The sequence below is a fragment of the Raphanus sativus genome, chromosome 6 (assembly GCF_000801105.2).
Source record: "Raphanus sativus cultivar WK10039 chromosome 6, ASM80110v3, whole genome shotgun sequence".
NCBI lineage: Eukaryota > Viridiplantae > Streptophyta > Magnoliopsida > Brassicales > Brassicaceae > Raphanus > Raphanus sativus.
Genome location: NC_079516.1, coordinates 19,566,692 through 19,586,717, shown reverse-complemented (window position 1 = coordinate 19,586,717; position 20,026 = coordinate 19,566,692). Strand labels below are relative to the sequence as shown.

The window sequence follows — 20,026 nt, the reverse complement described above, 5'->3', positions numbered from 1 at the left end:
TACTTTTTGTTTAAGTGTTTTTTTTATTATTTCAAGAAATTTAATTTTTAGATACCACCTCAAAACATAATCTTAATTAAAAATAAGTTTGTGGCTACAGAAGTTTTGTACAAAACCGGTAAAAACTGAAACTGTATTCCAAAATGCTTAAATACATGAGATATTTAAAATATTTATTGTGGTTTTAAACAAATATTTAAACAGAAGTAATTTTATGTTAAATTTCTGTACCTTTTCACGTATTATAAAATGTATATTTCGTTTGTTGTTTTCATTTTGAATTTAGAAAATTATACGGTATGTTTTAGTTTATAAAATTTTATATGATTTAAATGAATAGTCAAAGTCAAATTAAACCTGTAAAAATATGAACCGAAACAAAATTTATAAATATCTAAATGAAATTTAAATAACTACTTCCAAAAATTTGAAACCAAAAATAGACTCAAACCAAAATCTCATTACATAATTAAACTTAATATTTCATTAATAATAAATGTTACAATATCACCAACTTAAAAGATTTAGGAGTGAACTATATATTTAAGCGGATAAAAAAAGAATGATCATGTTTTAATAACATAAAAATATTTTGATACGCGTTTGAAAGTGCAGGATATTTTATGATATAAAACTTCATTAATAATTTTACAATTTTTTGTTAGTTTGTAAGAATTTTGTCTATTTAAAATATTTTTGTAATTAAATTAGGGGTCTTAAATCCAATTCTGATAACATGTACTCTTCTTCGTAAAATTTAATTTAATGAAATTTTAATTAAATTTCTAAAGTTTTAATAATTTTGATGTAAAAATAACGAGCACTCTTCTTCTCCTTATGAATAATAGTTGAATCAATCTTATTTACCCAGTATATTGTGTTGATCCTGGGCTGGGCCCCTTTTGAGTTTTTGATTATTTTCAATAAGGGGGGATTTGAAGAAAAAATAAAATTCTTTCAAATTCTCAATTCAATAAGCCTCCCTTAGTGAAAGTTTTAGTTGATCAAAAAAAAATTGTGTTGACCTTTTCGGCATATACAATATTACACATGTCGAAATTATGGTTTAGACAACATAATAATCAAAAACTTCAAATCAGATAGTATTTCATTTAAAGTGATCAAATAAATCATATATTAATAATATACTTAATGTCATACGATAAAACATGAAAGAAAATTTAATATAATTTTGACCGAACAATATATTAATACATAAATCTAATTGTCTTTTTGTAATTATATAATTGATCCAACACATCTTTAATAAAATATATAACACGATATAGTAGCGCAATATATAGTATAAACAATAAAATAAAATAACAAGACTATAACTATTAAATATTTTTATTTTGAAAATTTTATATACTTATCGTAAAACATATATTTGTGCGGACGCACGGATAAATTTATTATTAAACTTACACTTTAAACAAGTTAATAAGTTATCTACTCTAACCTTCTCCGCATCCCTTTGTCGTGGATGAAATCGTTTTTATCTAATAATCTAACTTGTATAATCCGTAAACAAAAATTTTAAAACTCACATTTGTGCAGTTAAAATTTGCGAATAATCCACCATATCCGCGAATAATATTAAAAATAATAGTTTACAAAAAAAATATTAAAAATAATTATTTTAGTTATATAATAATTATTTAAATTGTATTATTAAATGAATTATAATTAAAATAATATAGATATTTATAATAATTTATCTATTTTTAAAAAATTATTATTTGTAAATAAAAATCTATTTTAAAAAAAAAATTGAGGGTTGGTGGTATCCGTGACATAAATTCTGCTGATCCCCACTTGCATTCGCTTCGCCTAAAATAAATTTACCCCGCAAATAAAAAATTTCAAACCGCTCAATCGGCATGGACCCTGCATCGGGTCAAACGAGGCGGGACGGTATAGAGCAAAATTCCCAGAGCGGTGAGTCCTCCAACTCCAAGTGACCAAAAAATGCCCCGACCCAACACGACGCCGTGGCATCTGAAAAGGCCCATTATCATCTGGGCTTCTCTCAGCCTCTTTCTTAATTAAATAAAAATTAGAAAATTATTATTGGCTGCGCTGGCTTTCCTTGACAAGTGTTAAAGTGGGAGTTAGGAGCCAACAACCCCGACTGTCTTGGGGGAAAGTAGATGGCACAGGTCCGTAAATAACAAGAAACAGTAAAGGGTAATTTGGGGAAGAAAGCTTAAATGAGTTTGAGTGGTTGTTGTAGGAATCTGAGAATCACAATAAAGGCTCTTCTGCATTTACATCTCAGGCGATCCAGTCTCTATCATCGTACCCAAAGTAGGCACCTTTCATCCTCCTCTTCAATGGCCGATCTCAAGTCAACCTTCCTCAACGTCTACTCCACCCTCAAATCCGACCTCCTCCACGACCCTTCCTTCGAATTCACCGATGAATCACGTCTCTGGGTCGAAAAGGTACACTCTTTTCAGATTCTTCTCAGATCCGTATCGTGATTCTCTCTCTCTCTCTTTCTTTCTTCATTGCCAGATGTTGGATTACAATGTACCGGGAGGGAAGCTGAATCGTGGTCTCTCTGTCGTGGACAGCTTCAAGCTTTTGAAGGAAGGTGAAGATTTGACCGAGGAAGAGGTTTTCCTCTCGTGTGCTCTTGGTTGGTGCATCGAATGGGTATGTTAAAAAGTTTCGACCTTTATTTGAATCTCTAGCTAGATCCTGTCTTAATCTCTTGTTGTTTGTTGTTGTGTTATGTTTCAGCTTCAAGCTTATTTCCTTGTGCTTGATGACATTATGGATAACTCTGTCACTCGACGTGGACAACCTTGCTGGTTCAGAGTTCCTCAGGTTGGTATGGTTGCAATCAACGATGGGATCTTACTTCGCAATCACATCCACAGGATCCTCAAGAAGCACTTCAGGGGAAAGCCTTACTATGTTGACCTCGTTGATCTCTTTAATGAGGTTAATAATCTGTCTACACTCATTTTTTACAGAGCTGAAGCATTGGTAATTAATTTATCATCCTAGTCTATTCTTTTTTTTTGGTAATGATTTAGGTAGAGATGCAAACAGCTTGCGGCCAGATGATTGATCTGATCACCACCTTCGAAGGCGAAAAGGATTTGGCCAAGTACTCATTGCCAATGTGAGTCAAAAGTGTGTGTGCGTTTTCAAAATATTTGAATATGAAAAGGCAGTACGTTTTTCTGACTAATGAAAATGGTTTTCAACATGTAGCCACCGGCGTATTGTCCAATACAAAACTGCTTATTACTCATTTTATCTCCCTGTGAGTAGAATTTCTTTTGTTACTCATTCTATAGAGTATATATATTTTTAGATATTTCTTGTAACGAGCTTTGTTTTACTACTTAGGTTGCTTGTGCGTTACTTATGGCGGGCGAAAACTTGGAAAACCATATTGATGTGAAGAATGTTCTTGTTGACATGGGGATCTACTTCCAAGTGCAGGTAGTTTTGCTGCTATTGTAATTCATGAGAGTTTTTTGATAGGCTAATGCCAGGAGCTTGAAAGTTCTTGTTTTTGTGTAGGATGATTATCTGGATTGTTTTGCTGACCCAGAGACACTTGGCAAGGTTTGTTTTTTTTCGGACTTATTTGACTGTGTTAATGTGCTTACTTGATGCAAGCATGTTGGAACGTTTGATAATGCAGATAGGAACGGATATAGAAGACTTCAAATGCTCCTGGTTGGTGGTAAAGGCATTGGAACGCTGCAGCAAAGAACAAACTGAGATATTATATGTAACAATCTTATTAGTTTTTTTTTTCTTTTTCTTTTCAAAAGGTTTTGTATTTTGGAACGTGAAAGAGGTTTTATTCTGATAATTGTAGGAGAACTACGGTAAACCCGACCCATCAAACGTTGCTAAAGTGAAGGAGCTTTACAAAGAGCTTGACCTTGAGGTTTGAAACTAGTTGGAACCTACACAACTAACATATGTTTGTTCTATGCTAATTTGGATCTGGTTTGATGATGTTTGTGAACATGATAGGGAGTGTTCAAGGAGTATGAGAGCAAAAGCTACGAGAAGCTGACTGGAGTGATTGAGGCTCACAAAAGTAAAGCAATCCAAGCAGTGCTCAAATCCTTCTTGGCTAAGATCTACAAGAGGCAGAAGTAGTCAGTCTTAAGCCTTTCCAGATTATGTCTTTGATTCTTCTTTGGTGATTTGTGTAATTCTGTTAAGTGCTCTTCATTTTCTTAAACTAAAAAGTTATCATTTCCACTTTTATCTATTCACAAAATTTCGTCCCTTTAAAAAAAATTATATATTAAACCTTCAGTTAAAATGCAGGGATGGAAACTACAAAGATATGGCTTTGATAGTTGGTTATATTAAAACAACAGTATACATAGTTGTTTTTTTTGTCATAAATTGATGATTATCAGTTGATATCATATAAGTAATAGATTGTTAGAGATTATTCTCTGCAAACAGGCGTGTGTTCTTAAGTTTGGAGAAGTTGATTTCATCTGAGATAGTAACTCTGGTGAATCGATTCTGTGTGTTCTCTTTGATAATCAATCATATATAGTTGAGTGCTTATCACCAGTATATTGTAGACAGAGAGAAATCTATTTGCATTCTAGAGTTTCTGTTGAGACTGTTTGTAATCTATATTGCCATACAGTTTGAAAAACTTGGATATGTATGTAATCAACTCAATGAAAACCATAGTCCCCATAGAAGTGAAGTTGAAGCCCAAACATTCTTTATTCTTCTTATGTTTTGAATTGCTGACTTCTTGTCTCTAGTGAAAAGCTTAAGCTAATGTTTTGTGATTATTTTATAGATGATCCGTTTTCATTCAAAAGAATATGTTGATGCTCCGCCTTAAACCTCTTTGTATATATGTTTGTATGGATCTGATTGGTTAGTATTGTATCTTTAGATTTTTTGTTTTAGAAATTAGACTGTGAACTTTTTAACTGTAGTTTAATTTTTCTGCCATAGATTTATTTCTAAAGACATCCAAAACACCAAACAAATGCTGTAGAAAACTTGATTTCTAGAGCTAATACAGTACATTACTTTTTCTAAATTTTGGCTTTAGATTCATCTTTGACTATCTCAAGCTCTAGTTCGCATGGAGATTCAGTTTGGGCCTAATTTATGAAAAGCATAAAAGCCCATTCACGGCCCGTTAAGTACACTGACCAAAGTAAAAGCAAATGAAGAGAGACATTCTAGAATTGCCATCTCCGCCGTTTGTTGCTGACGACACTCTCCTCCTCTTTGCTTCCGTCTCGATCATCGGCACTAGTCATGTCGGAGAAAGGAGGAAAAGGGTTCAAATCTGCTCTCAAGTCTGCTTATGGTATCGTATTTATAAACCAACTTTCATCAGATTTTCTTACCTTCTTTGTCGACATTGTCTTATTTTGAGGGTTTCATGGTTTATGTAGGAGCCGGCAAGGACGATAACTCAACCAAGTCCAAGAAGACAAGGAAAGTTCAGTTTGATCCTCAAGGTTTGCCCTTTTTTTGCATAAAGCTCCCAACTTTAATCGTGTGGTGACTCTATAAACTGTTCATCTTCTGTGTTCGTCTTAGGCCCACGAGAGTCCAAGTACACGTTTCTTCAAGACCCTGATGACCAGATTCAAGGTTCTTCTGCTAAAGGTATCAACTTTCGTCTTTGTTTGATATGCTTTTCAGTCTTTTGATTGTGTCTCGTTTGCTTTAAACTCTTGCCTTTTTGGAACTATAGGTGGGAAGGGAAGCAAGGCTAAGAAGAGCTCTCTGTCTAAAGAGTCTCAGCCGCTTGAGCTTAAGACTGATAAGGGTTAGTTAGTTACATCTCCTACTTTCTCCACCAAGGCCCTTCTGTGCTCTCTGCATGTTAATACATGTGTGGTGGTGTTTGTTTGCAGAGCTTCCGGAGAATGCAAAGTGCTTGATGGATTGTGAAGCTTTTGAGATTCTACAAGGCGTCAAGGAACAGATGGCTGTTCTATCTGAAGATCCTAGCTTAAAGCTTCCTGTGTAAGTAACAACATACACGATATTGTGTTTTGTTTTTTCCATGCGGGAAAGGTCTTTGGATTCTCACTAACGTTGTGGTTTTGTTTTTCAGGTCTTTCGACAGAGGACTGGAGTATGTGAAGTATGGTCGTTGCTACATGAATCCTCAGTCTGTCAGACAGATCCTTGAGTATCCTTTTTTTAGCTGTCTTCCTTGATCTTTGATGCAGATTTGTGCCATTCTCTTATGTGATTCTGTTCTGTGTTTGTAACTTAACGAGTATGATGATATCAGGCCTCTGAAAAAGCATGGTGTCTCTGAAAGCGAGGTACTGAACTTAACCAAAGAGCTTTCATTCATTCAGACAACAAACCCTAAGCAGGTTTCTAAACTTTTTGTGTTGTATTTTGCAGATGTGTGTGATTGCCAATGTTTGTCCAGAAAGCATTGATGAAGTCTTTGCTTTTGTTCCATCCATGAAGGTATGCATTATCGCTCGGTTCTTATGCTTTATGTGTATATGTTTTAGTTTCATCTGTGACAAAGCCAATCTGAGTTTATTTGTTCGGTGCATTTTTGGTTTGTGGATTTATACAGGGAAGAAAAGACAAGATCAGTGAGCCCTTAGAAGAGGCATTGGCGAAGCTCTCCAAGCTCAAAAGATCTGCTTAATGATATGATGTTATCCAAGCTGTTTAACCATAGTAGTAAAGTAAGGATGTTTAAGTTGGGCTTGGGTTTTTTCTTTGGCATTAAAATGAACCTACTACGCAAGGGTCGGGTGTTGTAAATGATCTAATGATGTGATAACAACATTTGATGTAAGTTTTAATCGTTATGGAATGTTCTTAAATCATCAAGCACATTAACCAGTCACTTGAGTTCATTTAACGACAGATGTCAAACTGAAATCTAGTTTCTTCAGAATCTGGACAAAGCTTTAGCTACTTCTACACGATGTCCTTACACAACCAAGTGCTTTGGTCCTGCACTTTTCACACCTCAGACACACTTTTAGCACCATGATTTGCTGATCCCAGTGACAAAATTTTGTTAACTGTAGTTGCTTAGCATATCTAAGATGAAGATACCAATTGATATCAGTGACTTGCTTAGAGAGATGTACATAGTTCTCGTTATTTTGACTATTCGGCAAATCTCTCTTTTAGGGTTAGCGTTCAGATACCCATTCAGATTCGGTTCTAATCTATTCGGGTTTGAGGTTTGGGATCAAAGATTTCAGTCTTATGGAAAACATGACAAATCAGCAAAATCGCTTCTCAAATAATAGTATAGATGACTTACAAAATTATTTTACCGTATTTTAAAATTATTTATAAGAGTTTATCAAACATATATTAAATGAGAAGTCACTTGATTGATTTTTTCTTACATGTCCATCATTTTTTAAGTTTTAAGAAAACTGTTATGTTTTTCCTGGTCAATAATTTTTAATTTTTTTCATTTTAGTTTAGATTTAAAATCAAAAATAAATTTATAACCAGTTAATATCACTTGCCAAATAAACTAAATTATACTAAAATTAATGATTATGGTAACTAACTTTTGAAATTATATAAGGAATAATAACGTTTGATCAATTCTCTTTTTATTTATAAACTAGTACATATTATAATGAACGATTTTTTATAACTTTTTAATTATTTTAATTAGTGATAAATAAAAGGTAAGTCTAGAATTAATTATTATCACTTGCCAAATAACCTAAATAATATTACAAATAATAATAATATGATAGCTAATTTTCAAAATTATAGAAAGCGTAATAATGTTTGATCAATTCTTTTTATATTTATATACTACACAAAATAATGAATATAATACAATTTATAGATATCGATATAATAATTTCATATTCATATAAAATATAATTGTATCTATAATAATTATTAATCGCTTGTAATGTTCATATATACTTTATAAATAATTAGGCTTTAAAGATTGAACGAATTATATTGAACGGAACATGTAAGAGCTTTGATTAAAAAATGGTTTGCATTTAAATCAAATAATAAAGTAAAAAAGTAATGTTATGATTCAAAAGAATTATAAGATGAATTTTTGGTTCATTGATTGTATTATTTGTATTACTATTAGAGAGATAAATAAATATTTGGCCAAAAATATAAAAAATAGCAAAACATTAGTAACAATTTGATAAAAAAAACGAAATAATCATGAAAAAAATAAGAAGAGGCCGAAAAATGTATAATATGTATTAGAGAAATCAATGTGATAATTATATGTATAATTTAGTAATTGTTATTACTAACTATTCATCAGTTAATTTTACATCAATTTTACGAAAATTTTACAGCATTCTATTCATAATATATTATTTTCATACAAATTTATATCTATGAATTTACGGACAATCACTTAGCAGTATTGCATTACGTCGAGCTGATCCATTAACTATTTTTTGTTAGCTTCTTCTTCTACGTTAAAACCTGAATTGGTTTATGATCAAAGAGAAGTGCTTAACTACCACAAAGGAAATACAAAAAAAAAATTGTTGTTCTTTATCATGGGAGGTTGATGATATTCATCAAACTGTTCTACATTCCAGTTGTACCCTTATTTTTATCATATTTACAATGTCATGTCAACTTTAGAAAATTTTAATTAATTTCACCCATTAAAAACTCAACCAATATCAGATTTTAAAGAAAACTCAACCAATTAGAACCAATGATTTTCAAAACCAATCACATTACCACGCAATCATAATCAAATGCCACAATATCAAACGAGTCATTTTCCTGCTTTATTATCTTCTTTTTTTTTTTACAAATTATGTAACATTATAATTTATTCACGTTAATGAACTTTGTTAACGAAATATCTAATATGAGCTAGCAACCTATATAAATGTGAACCCATAAAACAAATACAATCCTAATCCGTAAATATAAAACCTAATAATGATAACTAAATTTTGATTCGCATGGATTTGATTATTGGATAAAAATGTTGGTTGTTATTAAGTATTAATTTTTGAATTTTGATCTACACATTTATGTTAAAAATAGATATTTAATTTTTTCATATCCAACCAGGATCCGGAGTTAAATCGGTAAATCCGGTGATTATATAATCTGGTTCAAATTTAATGAAAGTTTTGTTAATAAAAATATGATAAACCCGATAAAATATCAAACAACTATAAATAATCTGTGACCTAACCATGGTTGGCCCATTAAAATCCTAGAGAAAACTGATAATATTTCTAAAATTAAACTTTTATATACTTTTAAGTTGTACATAAAATTGAAAAACAATTAGATTTTGTAATTTTCTGTACTTTGCTGATTTTTTTTATTATTCGAAAATGATGAAAATGATGTTAGAAAACCAAAATTTATTTATATGACAATATATATTATTTTGTTATTTAAATTTTTTGATGAATAATTTAAGAGAAATTTCCTTAAATAGTCATTTTAGTTCACAAAAATAGTCTTTTCAAGGAAAAAAATGACCAAAAGAGATTTTAATAAATGGTAAATGTGCATTTATAGCCTTAGGTTTTTAGGATTAAGGGTGAAGTTTGAAGGATGAGTTCAAATTAAAAATAAAAATAAAATTTTCAAAACAAAAAAAAAGTATTTTGGTCATTTTTTTTTGAATGCTATTTTGTCGGAAATATTTCAAAATACATCAAATAGAATATGATATAGACTATCTTAATTAATACATAATTGACCGAGTTATTGTTTATATTTATTTCTGTAAATCTTACATATTTAAAATATATTTAAGGGTATATACATTAAAATCTATATAAATTAATAATGTTGTGACTTTGAAATTTTATTAATTTATAGAGATATTAATTTTAAAAAAGTTTCCTTATTTAATTTTTTAAAAAATATATATTTATTCTAAGATAAAAAATATTTTATTTTAGTGTATAGACATTAATTGTTATTTTTGAAATTTAACATGTATATTAATGTTATTATATTATTTGGAGTATATAATATATATTGCATAGAACTTAAATGTGGTTTTAAATATTATATTACAAAATATCATCAAAAATATATTAAGTGTTAAGAAAATATAAAGATAATTCCATTGTGAATATAAAAAGAATATAATAATAGGTTCTTACTTAAATAAAATATGTATACATATAAATTATTAATATATAATTTTAATGAGACCATATATAATTACATAGAATTTTCTTTAAAAAAAATATAATTTTATTATTTTATTGATTTATGTCAAATTTTGAACCGTCCCAAACTGGGACCAACGAACTTTATTAATTTATAAAAATTATTAATTTATCAAATATTAATTTATAGAGGTTCTATTGTACTTAGTAATATCATATGTTAAGAAAAATTGTATAAGATATAGTTTCTTAAAAGTATTCTACTTAGATCAAGTTACATCCATATAATGTTTTTATTTTAATAGTATTGATCTAAACCATAAACCATGTTTTCTGTACAAATATATTCCTAACACTATTTGTTTTTTTTTTTCTAAAAAGTAATTGTTCTTTTTGAAAAATATATATTAAACTACTACTATAAACAATCATCTAATTTCTATTATTAATTTATTATACTTCTATATTGGAGAAACTTATATACGAACTTCTATAACTTAATATATATATATATGTAACAATATGTATTAATTATATATGTAACAATAGGTATTGTAACTTGGGCAACAATATATGTATCCCTTTCTTATTAAAACAGAAACACAACTTTATGATTTAGATAGAGAAGAATCCATCAAAATAAATAATTTATGATTTATTTCTTTTTGTAGAAAATGTATGATTTATTTCTAAAAAATATTTCAGTTTTAATAATATATGGATTTAGATACAAGCTACCGTATATATACTATGCTAGATACAGATACAATGCTATCAGCTATGACGAAAACTCTACTTCCATTGTTAATCATCTTCTTTCTGTTTCATGTCCCTGCTTTTGCTGTGAAAAAGGTAAGTATCTTCTAAAAGGAACACGTTCTTGTTACCTATGTGAGCTTTTATATATTAACAAGAACAAGACTGTTGTTTTGATTTGACTATAGAAGTCGTACATTGTTTACTTGGGATCTCACTCACATGGCCCTGAAGTCTCCTCCTTAGCCCTTAAACGTGTAGCTGAATCTCATCATGAGTTGCTTGGAACCTTTTTGGGAAGGTAACATATGACCTTGACGTGTCTTTTCTTTTGTGCTTATATTCTTAGGGTTTGATCTGATTCCCATGCATCTTTTACAGTCTTGAGAAGGCTAGAAACGCAATCTTTTACTCCTACGGCAGACATATCAACGGCTTTGCAGCTGTTCTTGAAGAAGAAGAAGCTGCAGCTATTTCAAGTAATTCAAAACTCTCTTTCTCTTTTGAGTTTAAAACAAACTTCAATTGCTCTCTGTTTGAACGCAGAGCATCCGAGTGTGATCAGTGTGTTTCTAGACAAGGGAAAGAAGTTGCACACAACACATTCCTGGGAGTTCATGCAACTGGAGAAGGACGGTGTGATCCCTTCAAGTTCCTTGTGGTCAAAGGCAAGATTTGGTCAAGACACAATCATCGGAAACATCGACACTGGTTTGCAATTTTTCACTTTCCTCTATTCCTTTATTTACTAATAAATAAACACTAAACCCACAAACCATCTTTGTTATCATTAGGTGTTTGGTCTGAATCCCAAAGCTTTAGCTCAGGTGGTCTTGGACCTGTTCCTTCTCGATGGAAAGGAAGTTGCAACACCGCTGGAGATGTTCGTTGCAACAGGTTATTATTACATCTTTTTTGATGTGTGTACAAAGTATATAATATATAAACTAACAAACTACTATTTATAGGAAGCTTATAGGGACAAGGTACTTCAACAAAGGGTACTTAGTTGCTACGGGTCATAAAAGCAACTCTTCCTTTGAGTCAGCTCGTGACCATGAAGGTCACGGCACTCACACGCTCTCAACAGCAGGAGGAAACTTCGTCCCTGGAGCTAGCGTCTTCGGTGTAGGCAACGGAACAGCAAAAGGAGGCTCTCCATTGTCCAGAGTAGCTTCCTACAAGGCCTGCTGGCCTCCCTTTAACGGCTCTGAGTGCTTTGACGCTGATATCTTGGCTGCCTTTGATATGGCCATTCACGACGGTGTTGATGTCCTCTCCGTCTCACTCGGTGGTGACCCTGCTGAATACATGGACGATGGCATTGCCATCGGCTCCTTCCACGCTGTTAAGCAGGGCATCACTGTGGTATGCTCCGCTGGAAACTCTGGTCCCGCCCCTGCAACTGTCTCGAACGTAGCCCCTTGGATACTCACCGTAGCGGCCAGCACGCTCGACCGTGAGTTCCAGTCCTTTGTACAGCTTGGGAATGGTGAACGGTTCAAGGGAGTGAGCATGTCGAAGGCCTTGCCTGATGTAGGGAGAATGTTCAGCCTCACAACGGGAGCTCAAGCTAAACTTTCCAATGCATCTGCTATAGATGCGATGCTTTGCAAAGAAGGCAGCTTAGATCCGCACAAGGCAAAGGGAAAGATCATGGTGTGTCTGAGAGGAAACACATCGAGAGTGGACAAAGGGAGACAAGCAGATCTGGCTGGTGCTGTTGGTATGATACTATGCAATGATAAGGCATCAGGGAATGATATCACAGCTGATCCTCATTTTCTTCCTGCTACACATATCAACTATTTCGATAGTCAAGCCTTGTTCTCTTACGTTAACTCCACTTAGTATGCCCCCTCTTATACTTGTTTTCTTTTGTACTTCTGCTTCATCGTTTTGATTATAATTAATATGTTTGTTTACAGTTTAGAGCCCATGGGAACTCTTACTGCACCTGTACCAGCTTTTGGCATCAAACCAGCACCGTTTATGGCAGACTTCTCATCTCAAGGACCTAACACTATCACACCAGGGATCCTTAAGGTTTATTATATTTCTTTCTCTTCTTAGAGCATGTTTATTGGGGGTTATTAGCGTGAAATTCTTAGCAGGATATAGGAAACCGTCTCTTAACTTTTAACTAACCCCCCCCCCCCCCCACTAAACATGCTCTTAGATGTATGCATAGTTTTAAACATCGGGGTAAATTGGTCATATACCCAAAACGATTTTCTTAAAATCTGACTTATACCCAACTCAAATCGGTTTAAATTGTTGCTTACTTTAGAGTATGTTTTTGATTAGCCTGACGTTACTGCTCCTGGGGTAGACATCATAGCGGCCTACACAAGAGAACAAAGTCTCAGCGGCTTGGAGCCTGATCCTCGCACGACTGCATTCTATACAGAATCTGGCACTTCCATGTCCTGCCCTCATGTTGCGGGTGTTGCCGGTCTTCTCAGGACAATGCACCCTACATGGAGTTCAGCTGCTATCAGATCTGCTATCATGACCACCGGTATATATATGCTAACAACCTCCACCTATTCTTTTACCATTTGAGATACACACTCTCATTTTTTTGCTTTCACGTGCATGCAGCGAGAACACGAGACAACAGAGTTAGTCCCATGCTCAACGGGTCTTACGTGAAGGCAAACTCGTTCAACTACGGATCAGGGCATATCAGACCAAACCGTGCAGGAGACCCCGGACTGGTCTATGACTTGACAGTGCATGACTACTTGGACTTTCTTTGCGCAGTTGGGTACAACCAAACAATGATCAAACTTTTCTCAGAGAGCCCTTCCTACAAATGCCCCAAGGAAGCAACTGTGGCGGACTTGAACTATCCATCCATCACGGTGCCTAATTTCACAGGCGGCTCTGTGACTGTGACCCGGAAACTGAAGAACGTAGGAACCGTAGGCACTTACGCAGCAAGAGTGAGGGAGCCGTATGGAGTGTCCGTGAAAGTTGAGCCGAGTGTGTTGAAGTTTGATAGAGTTGGTCAAGTGAAAAGCTTTAAGATGACATTGAAAGCTAAATGGCTTGGAAAAGACTACACCTTTGGTGGTCTCACATGGACTGATGGCAAACACTATGTTAGGAGTCCTATTGTTGTCTCTACCGCCTAGTTGATCTGATCTTCTTTCATTGAACCTGTTTTATTAATATATAGCCTTTCGCTTTGACTTTATACCTAATGCTGTCACAACAACAATTTTATACAATTTTTTTTTTTGATAATTTTTTTTATACAAGTTTTTAATCGTTTCGTTTCTCAAAACTAGTAATAACAAGGCCATGGAGTGTTCTCAAATCATCAAGGATAGCAACTCATGTCACAGAGTTCATTCAAAAACACATAGCAAATTTGAGACATTCAGTGCCAACTAAAACAGTGTCGGTTTAACAGATTAGTGAGCTGTGTTAAGTGGAAAATCTGGACCACATGATCTTAACACAGAAACAATTAAACATCGTTATCATTATAAATAATTAAATATATTTTAAATATATTCACCGAGAAAGGGTAAAAGCGTCTTTTGAAGAACATCTAATTTTCACTTGGTTCTCCTCTCTCTCTCTCACTAAAAACAATCATTAGCGCGAGCATATTGTTCTATCTCTCTCGATCTTGATGCGAAGGCGAAGAGGAAGACGAAGACGATGGTGAAGTTTCAAAATGTTGTTCTTTTCTTCTTGCTCCTCACGGTAGCTGCTCCCATCCTTCTCTACACCGATTCCTACACCTCCGTCAACACCCCATTTTGTCAGTTTCCTCTCTCTCTCTATCTCTCTAATCTCCGATTTGGTTGGTTTCTTATCCTCTCTGTGTTTGATTCTGTAGCTAAACGCGAGTTCCTCGAGGACGTATCCGCCCTGGTCAGTGTCATTCTCTTCTTCTTCTTTTTCCTCCATGGCTGAGAGTTCTTTAAATTTACGCTTTATTGTTTCTTGTTCAGACTTTCAATTCCGAAGAGAATCGTTTGAATCTGATTCATCGGGTACTTTTCTCTATCGTTGCAAGCTACTTGATTCGCTTCAGATCCTTCTTAAATTTGCAATCTTTGTTCCAATTGTATATTTAGGAATCTCCGGTAGATGTTAGAAGAGGAGTCGTGGGTGTAGTATACTCCAAACTAGACTCGGATTCTCCGTCTATAAGTACTGCCACTTCCCCTTTTATCTTGTTTCTTTCCTCTTCCATCTCTTTATTCTTTACGTGTTGGTTCACAAAAGTTTTCTTTTTTAAGAAGCTAGAGACCAAGTGTCTGCTCGAGTTCTTTCGGCCACCGACGATGAAACTCAGTCTCAAACTGACAATACCATCAAACAAGTCACTGATCATGCAGTCTCAGAGATGGACAAGCCAAATGACATGCACGCTTCTGATGAGAAGGAGAAGGCTCACAATACGGTACTTTTCAATGTGAATTCTACACTACATGGTCACAATTTTTCTTTTAATGAGATTGGTTTCTCCTCATTGATAGGCTCTAGGTTTGCCTTTATGCGTTGGTAGTATAGCTTAGAAGAAGCTGATTAGTGTAGTTGTCCTGTCCACTTAATTTCCTGCTCCGATGTCATCATCTTGTAGGAAAGGATGCGTGTTCAGTTGACCCAGAAAGAGCCTAAAGACTCTGGAGCTGAGAAAGAGAGTGGAAATGTGATGATCCCTGATGCTCAGGTGAGGCATCTTAAAGATCAGCTGATTCGGGCAAAGGTCTATCTTTCACTTCCAGCTGCCAAGGCTAATGCACATTTTGTGAGAGAGCTTCGTCTCCGTATTAGAGAAGTTCAACGGGTTGTCGTAGATGCCTCCAAGGATTCCGATCTGCCAAAGAAGTAAGTGTCCTTAAAGTGCAGTTGGAAAAAAGGTTCCTTCCTGTGATTAATTTCTCTGGCGTTTTTTTTTAATAATACACCAGTGCTATGGAAAGAATGAAAGCGATGGAGCAAACATTGGCCAAAGGCAAGGAGATTCAAGATGACTGTTCCACAGTGGTTAAGAAGCTACGTGCAATGCTCCACTCAGCAGAGGAGCAGCTACGTGTCCATAAGAAGCAAGCCATGTTCTTGACGCAATTGACTGCTAAGACGATTCCAAAGGGCCTTCACTGCCTCCCTCTACGCCTCACTACCGATTACTATGCTTTGAATTCGTCTGAACAGCAATTCCCCAATCAGGAGAAACTAGAAGATAATCAGCTGTATCACTATGCCCTCTTCTCTGATAACGTTTTGGCTACATCTGTTGTGGTTAACTCTACCATAACCAATGCCAAGGTAAGCTTTGACTTTGTACGTCTGATTAAACATTTAAATAAGCTTCTTTGTGTAAAACTCACTGTTTTAATGGTTTATTGGCAGCATCCCTCAAAGCATGTCTTCCACATCGTTACTGACAGACTCAACTATGCGGCAATGAGGATGTGGTTCCTAGACAACCCACCAGGCAAAGCCACCATCCAGGTTCAGAACGTTGAAGAATTTACATGGCTGAATTCAAGCTACAGCCCTGTTCTCAAACAGCTTAGTTCTCGATCGATGATAGATTACTACTTCAGGGCACACCATGCCAATTCAGATTCCAACTTGAAGTTCCGGAATCCAAAATACTTGTCCATCCTTAATCATCTTCGTTTTTACTTGCCTGAGATCTTCCCCAAGCTCAGCAAGGTGCTCTTCTTGGATGATGATATAGTTGTGCAGAAGGACCTTTCTGGTCTTTGGTCAGTTGATCTGAAGGGTAATGTCAACGGTGCTGTTGAGACTTGTGGGGAAAGCTTTCATCGCTTCGACCGTTACCTCAACTTCTCAAATCCACTCATCTCCAAGAATTTTGACCCTCGAGCTTGTGGATGGGCGTATGGTATGAATGTTTTTGACCTGGACGAGTGGAAGAAGCAAAACATCACAGAGGTTTACCATAGATGGCAGAATCTGGTACGCAGGAAACATATTCACAAATGATTTAGTTGCTTGTAGATGTGGGGGATGTTGCATCTTTCATTGCTTTCAACAATGGTTTGCTGATCTTATACACGAACTGTTTTGAACTTGCAGAATCAAGACCGAGATTTGTGGAAACTAGGGACGCTGCCGCCTGGTCTCATCACATTTTGGAAACGAACATACCCGCTAGACCGGAAGTGGCACGTGCTGGGTCTTGGATACAACCCTAGTGTGAACCAGAGGGATATTGAGAGGGCAGCCGTCGTGCACTATAATGGCAACCTCAAACCATGGCTAGAGATTGGGATCCCAAAATATCGAGGCCTCTGGTCAAAGCACGTCGACTACCAGCACGTTTACCTCAGAGATTGCAACATCAATCCTTAGAATTAGAGTCTCTCTATTGAAGAGCACTGTAATATGATTGAAATCTTTATTCCTTTTGTTCTTTTGATATCTTCATTACATGAAAACCAAATTGTAGATGATACGGTAAACTACATTTGTTCTGATGTTATTGAAATATATCAGCTACTACTGTCACTATTTGTAATGAAATAGCTTCACAAGAATCTTCACTGTGTTGGGTATAAGAAAGTACATTTGTTTTGTATTTTTACCAAATTACAGTACAAAACGACATATATTCATTGTTCATGCTAGTGGCAGTGTCTATAATTAAGAGAGTTGTGATCACCTCACTAAGAGGAAACTCCTAACTATTAGGAATAAGCATAGACAAACAAAACTACATGTGATACACTCAACTACAGATGCCACCTGATACACACAACTCATAGATCGTCTCCTGAAACCTTGTCCAATCCATTTTCAGCCCCAAGCAGTGATGTAGAGGGACGGTCAAAGCCGAGAGCATGGTCTGACTGATGGTAAGAAGCGTTCAAGCCTGATTCTAGTATTGGGTGCGCCACTACCATCTCCTGTGTATAACCAGCTGCACCTCCTCTCACCAATCTAGGCCTCTTTGATGATCTCTCTTCTCCTGCGCTCTCGTCTTGAGACCCAAGGTTACACCCTGAGTCTGGTGTCAATGGCTCCCGGTAAGATGAAAGAGATTCGTCAACTGAAAGGCTTTTGTCTGGTCCACACTCCTTGCCAGATTTATCTTGTAGGGGAGACTCAGATGTTGGGGCAGGTGTGGCAGGATCTGATTCACCTGTTACTGGGCCTGAGGAGGGCTCGCCAAGAGCTCCACTGAGTCGTTGTTGCTCTTCAATTATCTTCTTCAAGTACTTCCCTTGTGCTTCTATCCGTAGTTGGAGCTGTCTTTGCACCTACAAAAGCATCAAAGAATGTCACATTTACGCACACTAACTGCTTGACTATTTCTTAAAGTAGCATGGGTGAAGGCATACCTCTAGTTGCTCGTGCAATCGTTTCTGAACTTCCATCTGCAGCTTAAGGGCTTCAGTTATCTGCATTCCACTGTGATTGAAAAGTTAGTCTCTTTATGATCATTTAAATTGAAGCACCAGGCAGTAGTAAGCACCACAAATCAACTCAAACAATGAAAATTCACGTACGATGAACCGTCCAACCCAGAGAGCACATCCCCAGATTCTTTCTTATCAGTTTTCTTCCCTGAAAAAACAAAAATAAGATACCAGTTTCAGCCAAATAAGCATGGAAGAAAAATGAAGGAAAATTAATGTCTAGCTACCTTCAGAGGACGAATCTGGCAGATACTTTGCAAGTCGATATTTCTGAGTTCAAAACACATTTGCCAAAATCAGCAAAAAGAAACTGGGTGTGATGCAGACAAGGTTAAGAGAAAGAGAGGATAGAGTAGACAATGATATCATATTCAGAATATACCTGTAAGTGACTCTTGACATGATAAATAGTTAACCCTTGAACACCCATCACTCTAAGAACGCCTTTAGGTGTGGCTCCTTTTGAAAATAATAAAAAAAAAAAGAGAAGAGATTCAATAACTCTAACCATAACCAAACAAACAAGTCGTCTCATCTCATAGAGAGATAAACATGAAGATAAAAAAAAAAGGGGAGACTGACTATCAGGGCCACCAAGTTGAGCAACGGAATCAACGAAGCGTTCGTGTAGCTCATGGGTCCAACGCAAACGTTGTTTGGAAGCATGACTCGAATTGTTCCCTCCGTTGTCTGCTTCCATCAGGGCTAATAATATATAAACGTGCAAACCTAGGCATACAAAAAAAAAAAAGATTGCTTGTGAGAAACATTCAATTTGCTAGAACATTAAAGCTTGTCACTTTGGAACTAATACGACGTCGAATAGGTCGATAAAGTTTCCCCAGATCATAGATTTTCCCCCACTAAAAATAGAAGGGGGGTTTTGTTGCTAGAAAGAGAAAGCAGAGATGAAATCGAAGGATATAGAACCAACGAACCTGTGTGTGGCGGATCTACAAGAATCAAACGACGGCGTCGTCACTCCATTTTCGGAAGAACTTTGCTCTTCTCCCCACACTCTAAATCCAATCCGATATAGGTTTTGTCTGTACGCGGGTGATGTTTTGGATTTCACTCAAGTCGTTGTAAAATTCCGATTGTTCCCGAGGAGCGGCGGTGCTGCAGAGTCCACCGGTCGTCGTCCCCTCTCAGCCTCTTTCGATAGATCGATTTCGAGACACTAGCATTCTATCTGATTTAATGGGTCGAATCTCCCGCTTTAGGCCCATTAAGACCCGTTAAGGCCCAAATATTATACAAGTGGTTTATATCACTTTGGTGGGTCCGACTCAGCAGCTTATTTCTTTTCCGGCTTCCACAGCTTCGAAAATGTTGAGATGCTTGATATAGTTCTCCTTGTTGAGATGCTTGCTGAGAATGTTGGCATTATTGATGATGTATCTGGAAGAGCAAAGCTTTTTCCTTGTCCTGCCTGACGCCTTCCTGGATGCATTTCTCATATTGTGGATCTTTTGATAGAACCGTATTTTATAAATTACGGATTACTAAATATTGTAAAGAATAAAAATGATAAAACTATATCAAAGAGTAAGAAAAAGATGATACAACTGCAGAGGCGAGATATTATTTTTTTCCTTAACTCAAAATACGTTCCGTAGTGCGACGGTTCGATAACGTAATGAATCCCATGATACAACTGCAAACAATTTTTTGAATTTGCGTCACTATATCAGAAACCTGGCGAAACTAATTTTGTGTTGT

General features: G+C 35.4%; 5 protein-coding genes across 7 annotated transcripts; 4 read left to right on the top strand and 1 right to left on the bottom strand.

Annotated features, from left to right (window-relative positions):
- Positions 1–2,145: 2,145 nt before the first annotated feature.
- On the top strand, positions 2,146–4,372 carry LOC108806068 (farnesyl pyrophosphate synthase 2). The gene is made up of 10 exons (XM_018578094.2): positions 2,146–2,447; positions 2,521–2,661; positions 2,749–2,952; positions 3,048–3,136; positions 3,229–3,280; positions 3,367–3,462; positions 3,544–3,588; positions 3,668–3,757; positions 3,848–3,919; positions 4,009–4,372. The coding sequence occupies exons 1-10, from the start codon at positions 2,214–2,216 to the stop codon at positions 4,135–4,137; spliced, it is 1,152 nt and encodes a 383-aa protein (XP_018433596.1). The 5' UTR covers positions 2,146–2,213; the 3' UTR covers positions 4,138–4,372.
- Positions 4,373–5,176: 804 nt separating this feature from the next.
- On the top strand, positions 5,177–6,839 carry LOC108812084 (DNA-directed RNA polymerases IV and V subunit 4). The gene is made up of 9 exons (XM_018584241.2): positions 5,177–5,335; positions 5,424–5,489; positions 5,572–5,640; positions 5,729–5,803; positions 5,892–6,003; positions 6,095–6,172; positions 6,278–6,311; positions 6,397–6,465; positions 6,581–6,839. Exons 1-9 carry the CDS (start codon positions 5,284–5,286, stop codon positions 6,653–6,655), a joined length of 630 nt encoding a protein of 209 aa, XP_018439743.1. The 5' UTR covers positions 5,177–5,283; the 3' UTR covers positions 6,656–6,839.
- A 4,055-nt stretch (positions 6,840–10,894) lies between these two features.
- Positions 10,895–14,138, top strand: LOC108812081 (subtilisin-like protease SBT5.4). Its single transcript, XM_018584235.2, has 9 exons — positions 10,895–10,982; positions 11,075–11,187; positions 11,268–11,365; positions 11,433–11,597; positions 11,681–11,783; positions 11,855–12,736; positions 12,815–12,932; positions 13,194–13,407; positions 13,491–14,138. Exons 1-9 carry the CDS (start codon positions 10,899–10,901, stop codon positions 14,024–14,026), a joined length of 2,313 nt encoding a protein of 770 aa, XP_018439737.2. The 5' UTR covers positions 10,895–10,898; the 3' UTR covers positions 14,027–14,138.
- Positions 14,139–14,471: 333 nt separating this feature from the next.
- Positions 14,472–17,422, top strand: LOC108812082 (probable galacturonosyltransferase 4). Of its 3 annotated transcripts, none has more exons than XM_018584238.2 (9): positions 14,472–14,664; positions 14,743–14,777; positions 14,858–14,899; positions 14,984–15,059; positions 15,152–15,324; positions 15,493–15,740; positions 15,824–16,181; positions 16,266–16,841; positions 16,962–17,422. In XM_018584238.2, exons 1-9 carry the CDS (start codon positions 14,562–14,564, stop codon positions 17,235–17,237), a joined length of 1,887 nt encoding a protein of 628 aa, XP_018439740.2. In that variant the 5' UTR covers positions 14,472–14,561; the 3' UTR covers positions 17,238–17,422. The 3 variants fall into 3 exon arrangements, with proteins under 3 accessions (XP_018439740.2, XP_018439738.2, XP_018439741.2); XM_018584236.2 differs by having other exon boundaries at positions 14,473–14,664; positions 15,149–15,324; XM_018584239.2 differs by having other exon boundaries at positions 14,474–14,664; positions 15,149–15,312.
- On the bottom strand, positions 17,409–19,483 carry LOC108812083 (myb family transcription factor PHL7). Its single transcript, XM_018584240.2, has 7 exons — positions 19,243–19,483; positions 18,887–19,033; positions 18,687–18,763; positions 18,532–18,574; positions 18,395–18,452; positions 18,227–18,296; positions 17,409–18,145 (listed from the first exon to the last, which is right to left on the bottom strand). The coding sequence occupies exons 2-7, from the start codon at positions 19,002–19,004 to the stop codon at positions 17,645–17,647; spliced, it is 867 nt and encodes a 288-aa protein (XP_018439742.1). The 5' UTR covers positions 19,005–19,033; positions 19,243–19,483; the 3' UTR covers positions 17,409–17,644.
- Between the last annotated feature and the right edge of the window lie 543 nt (positions 19,484–20,026).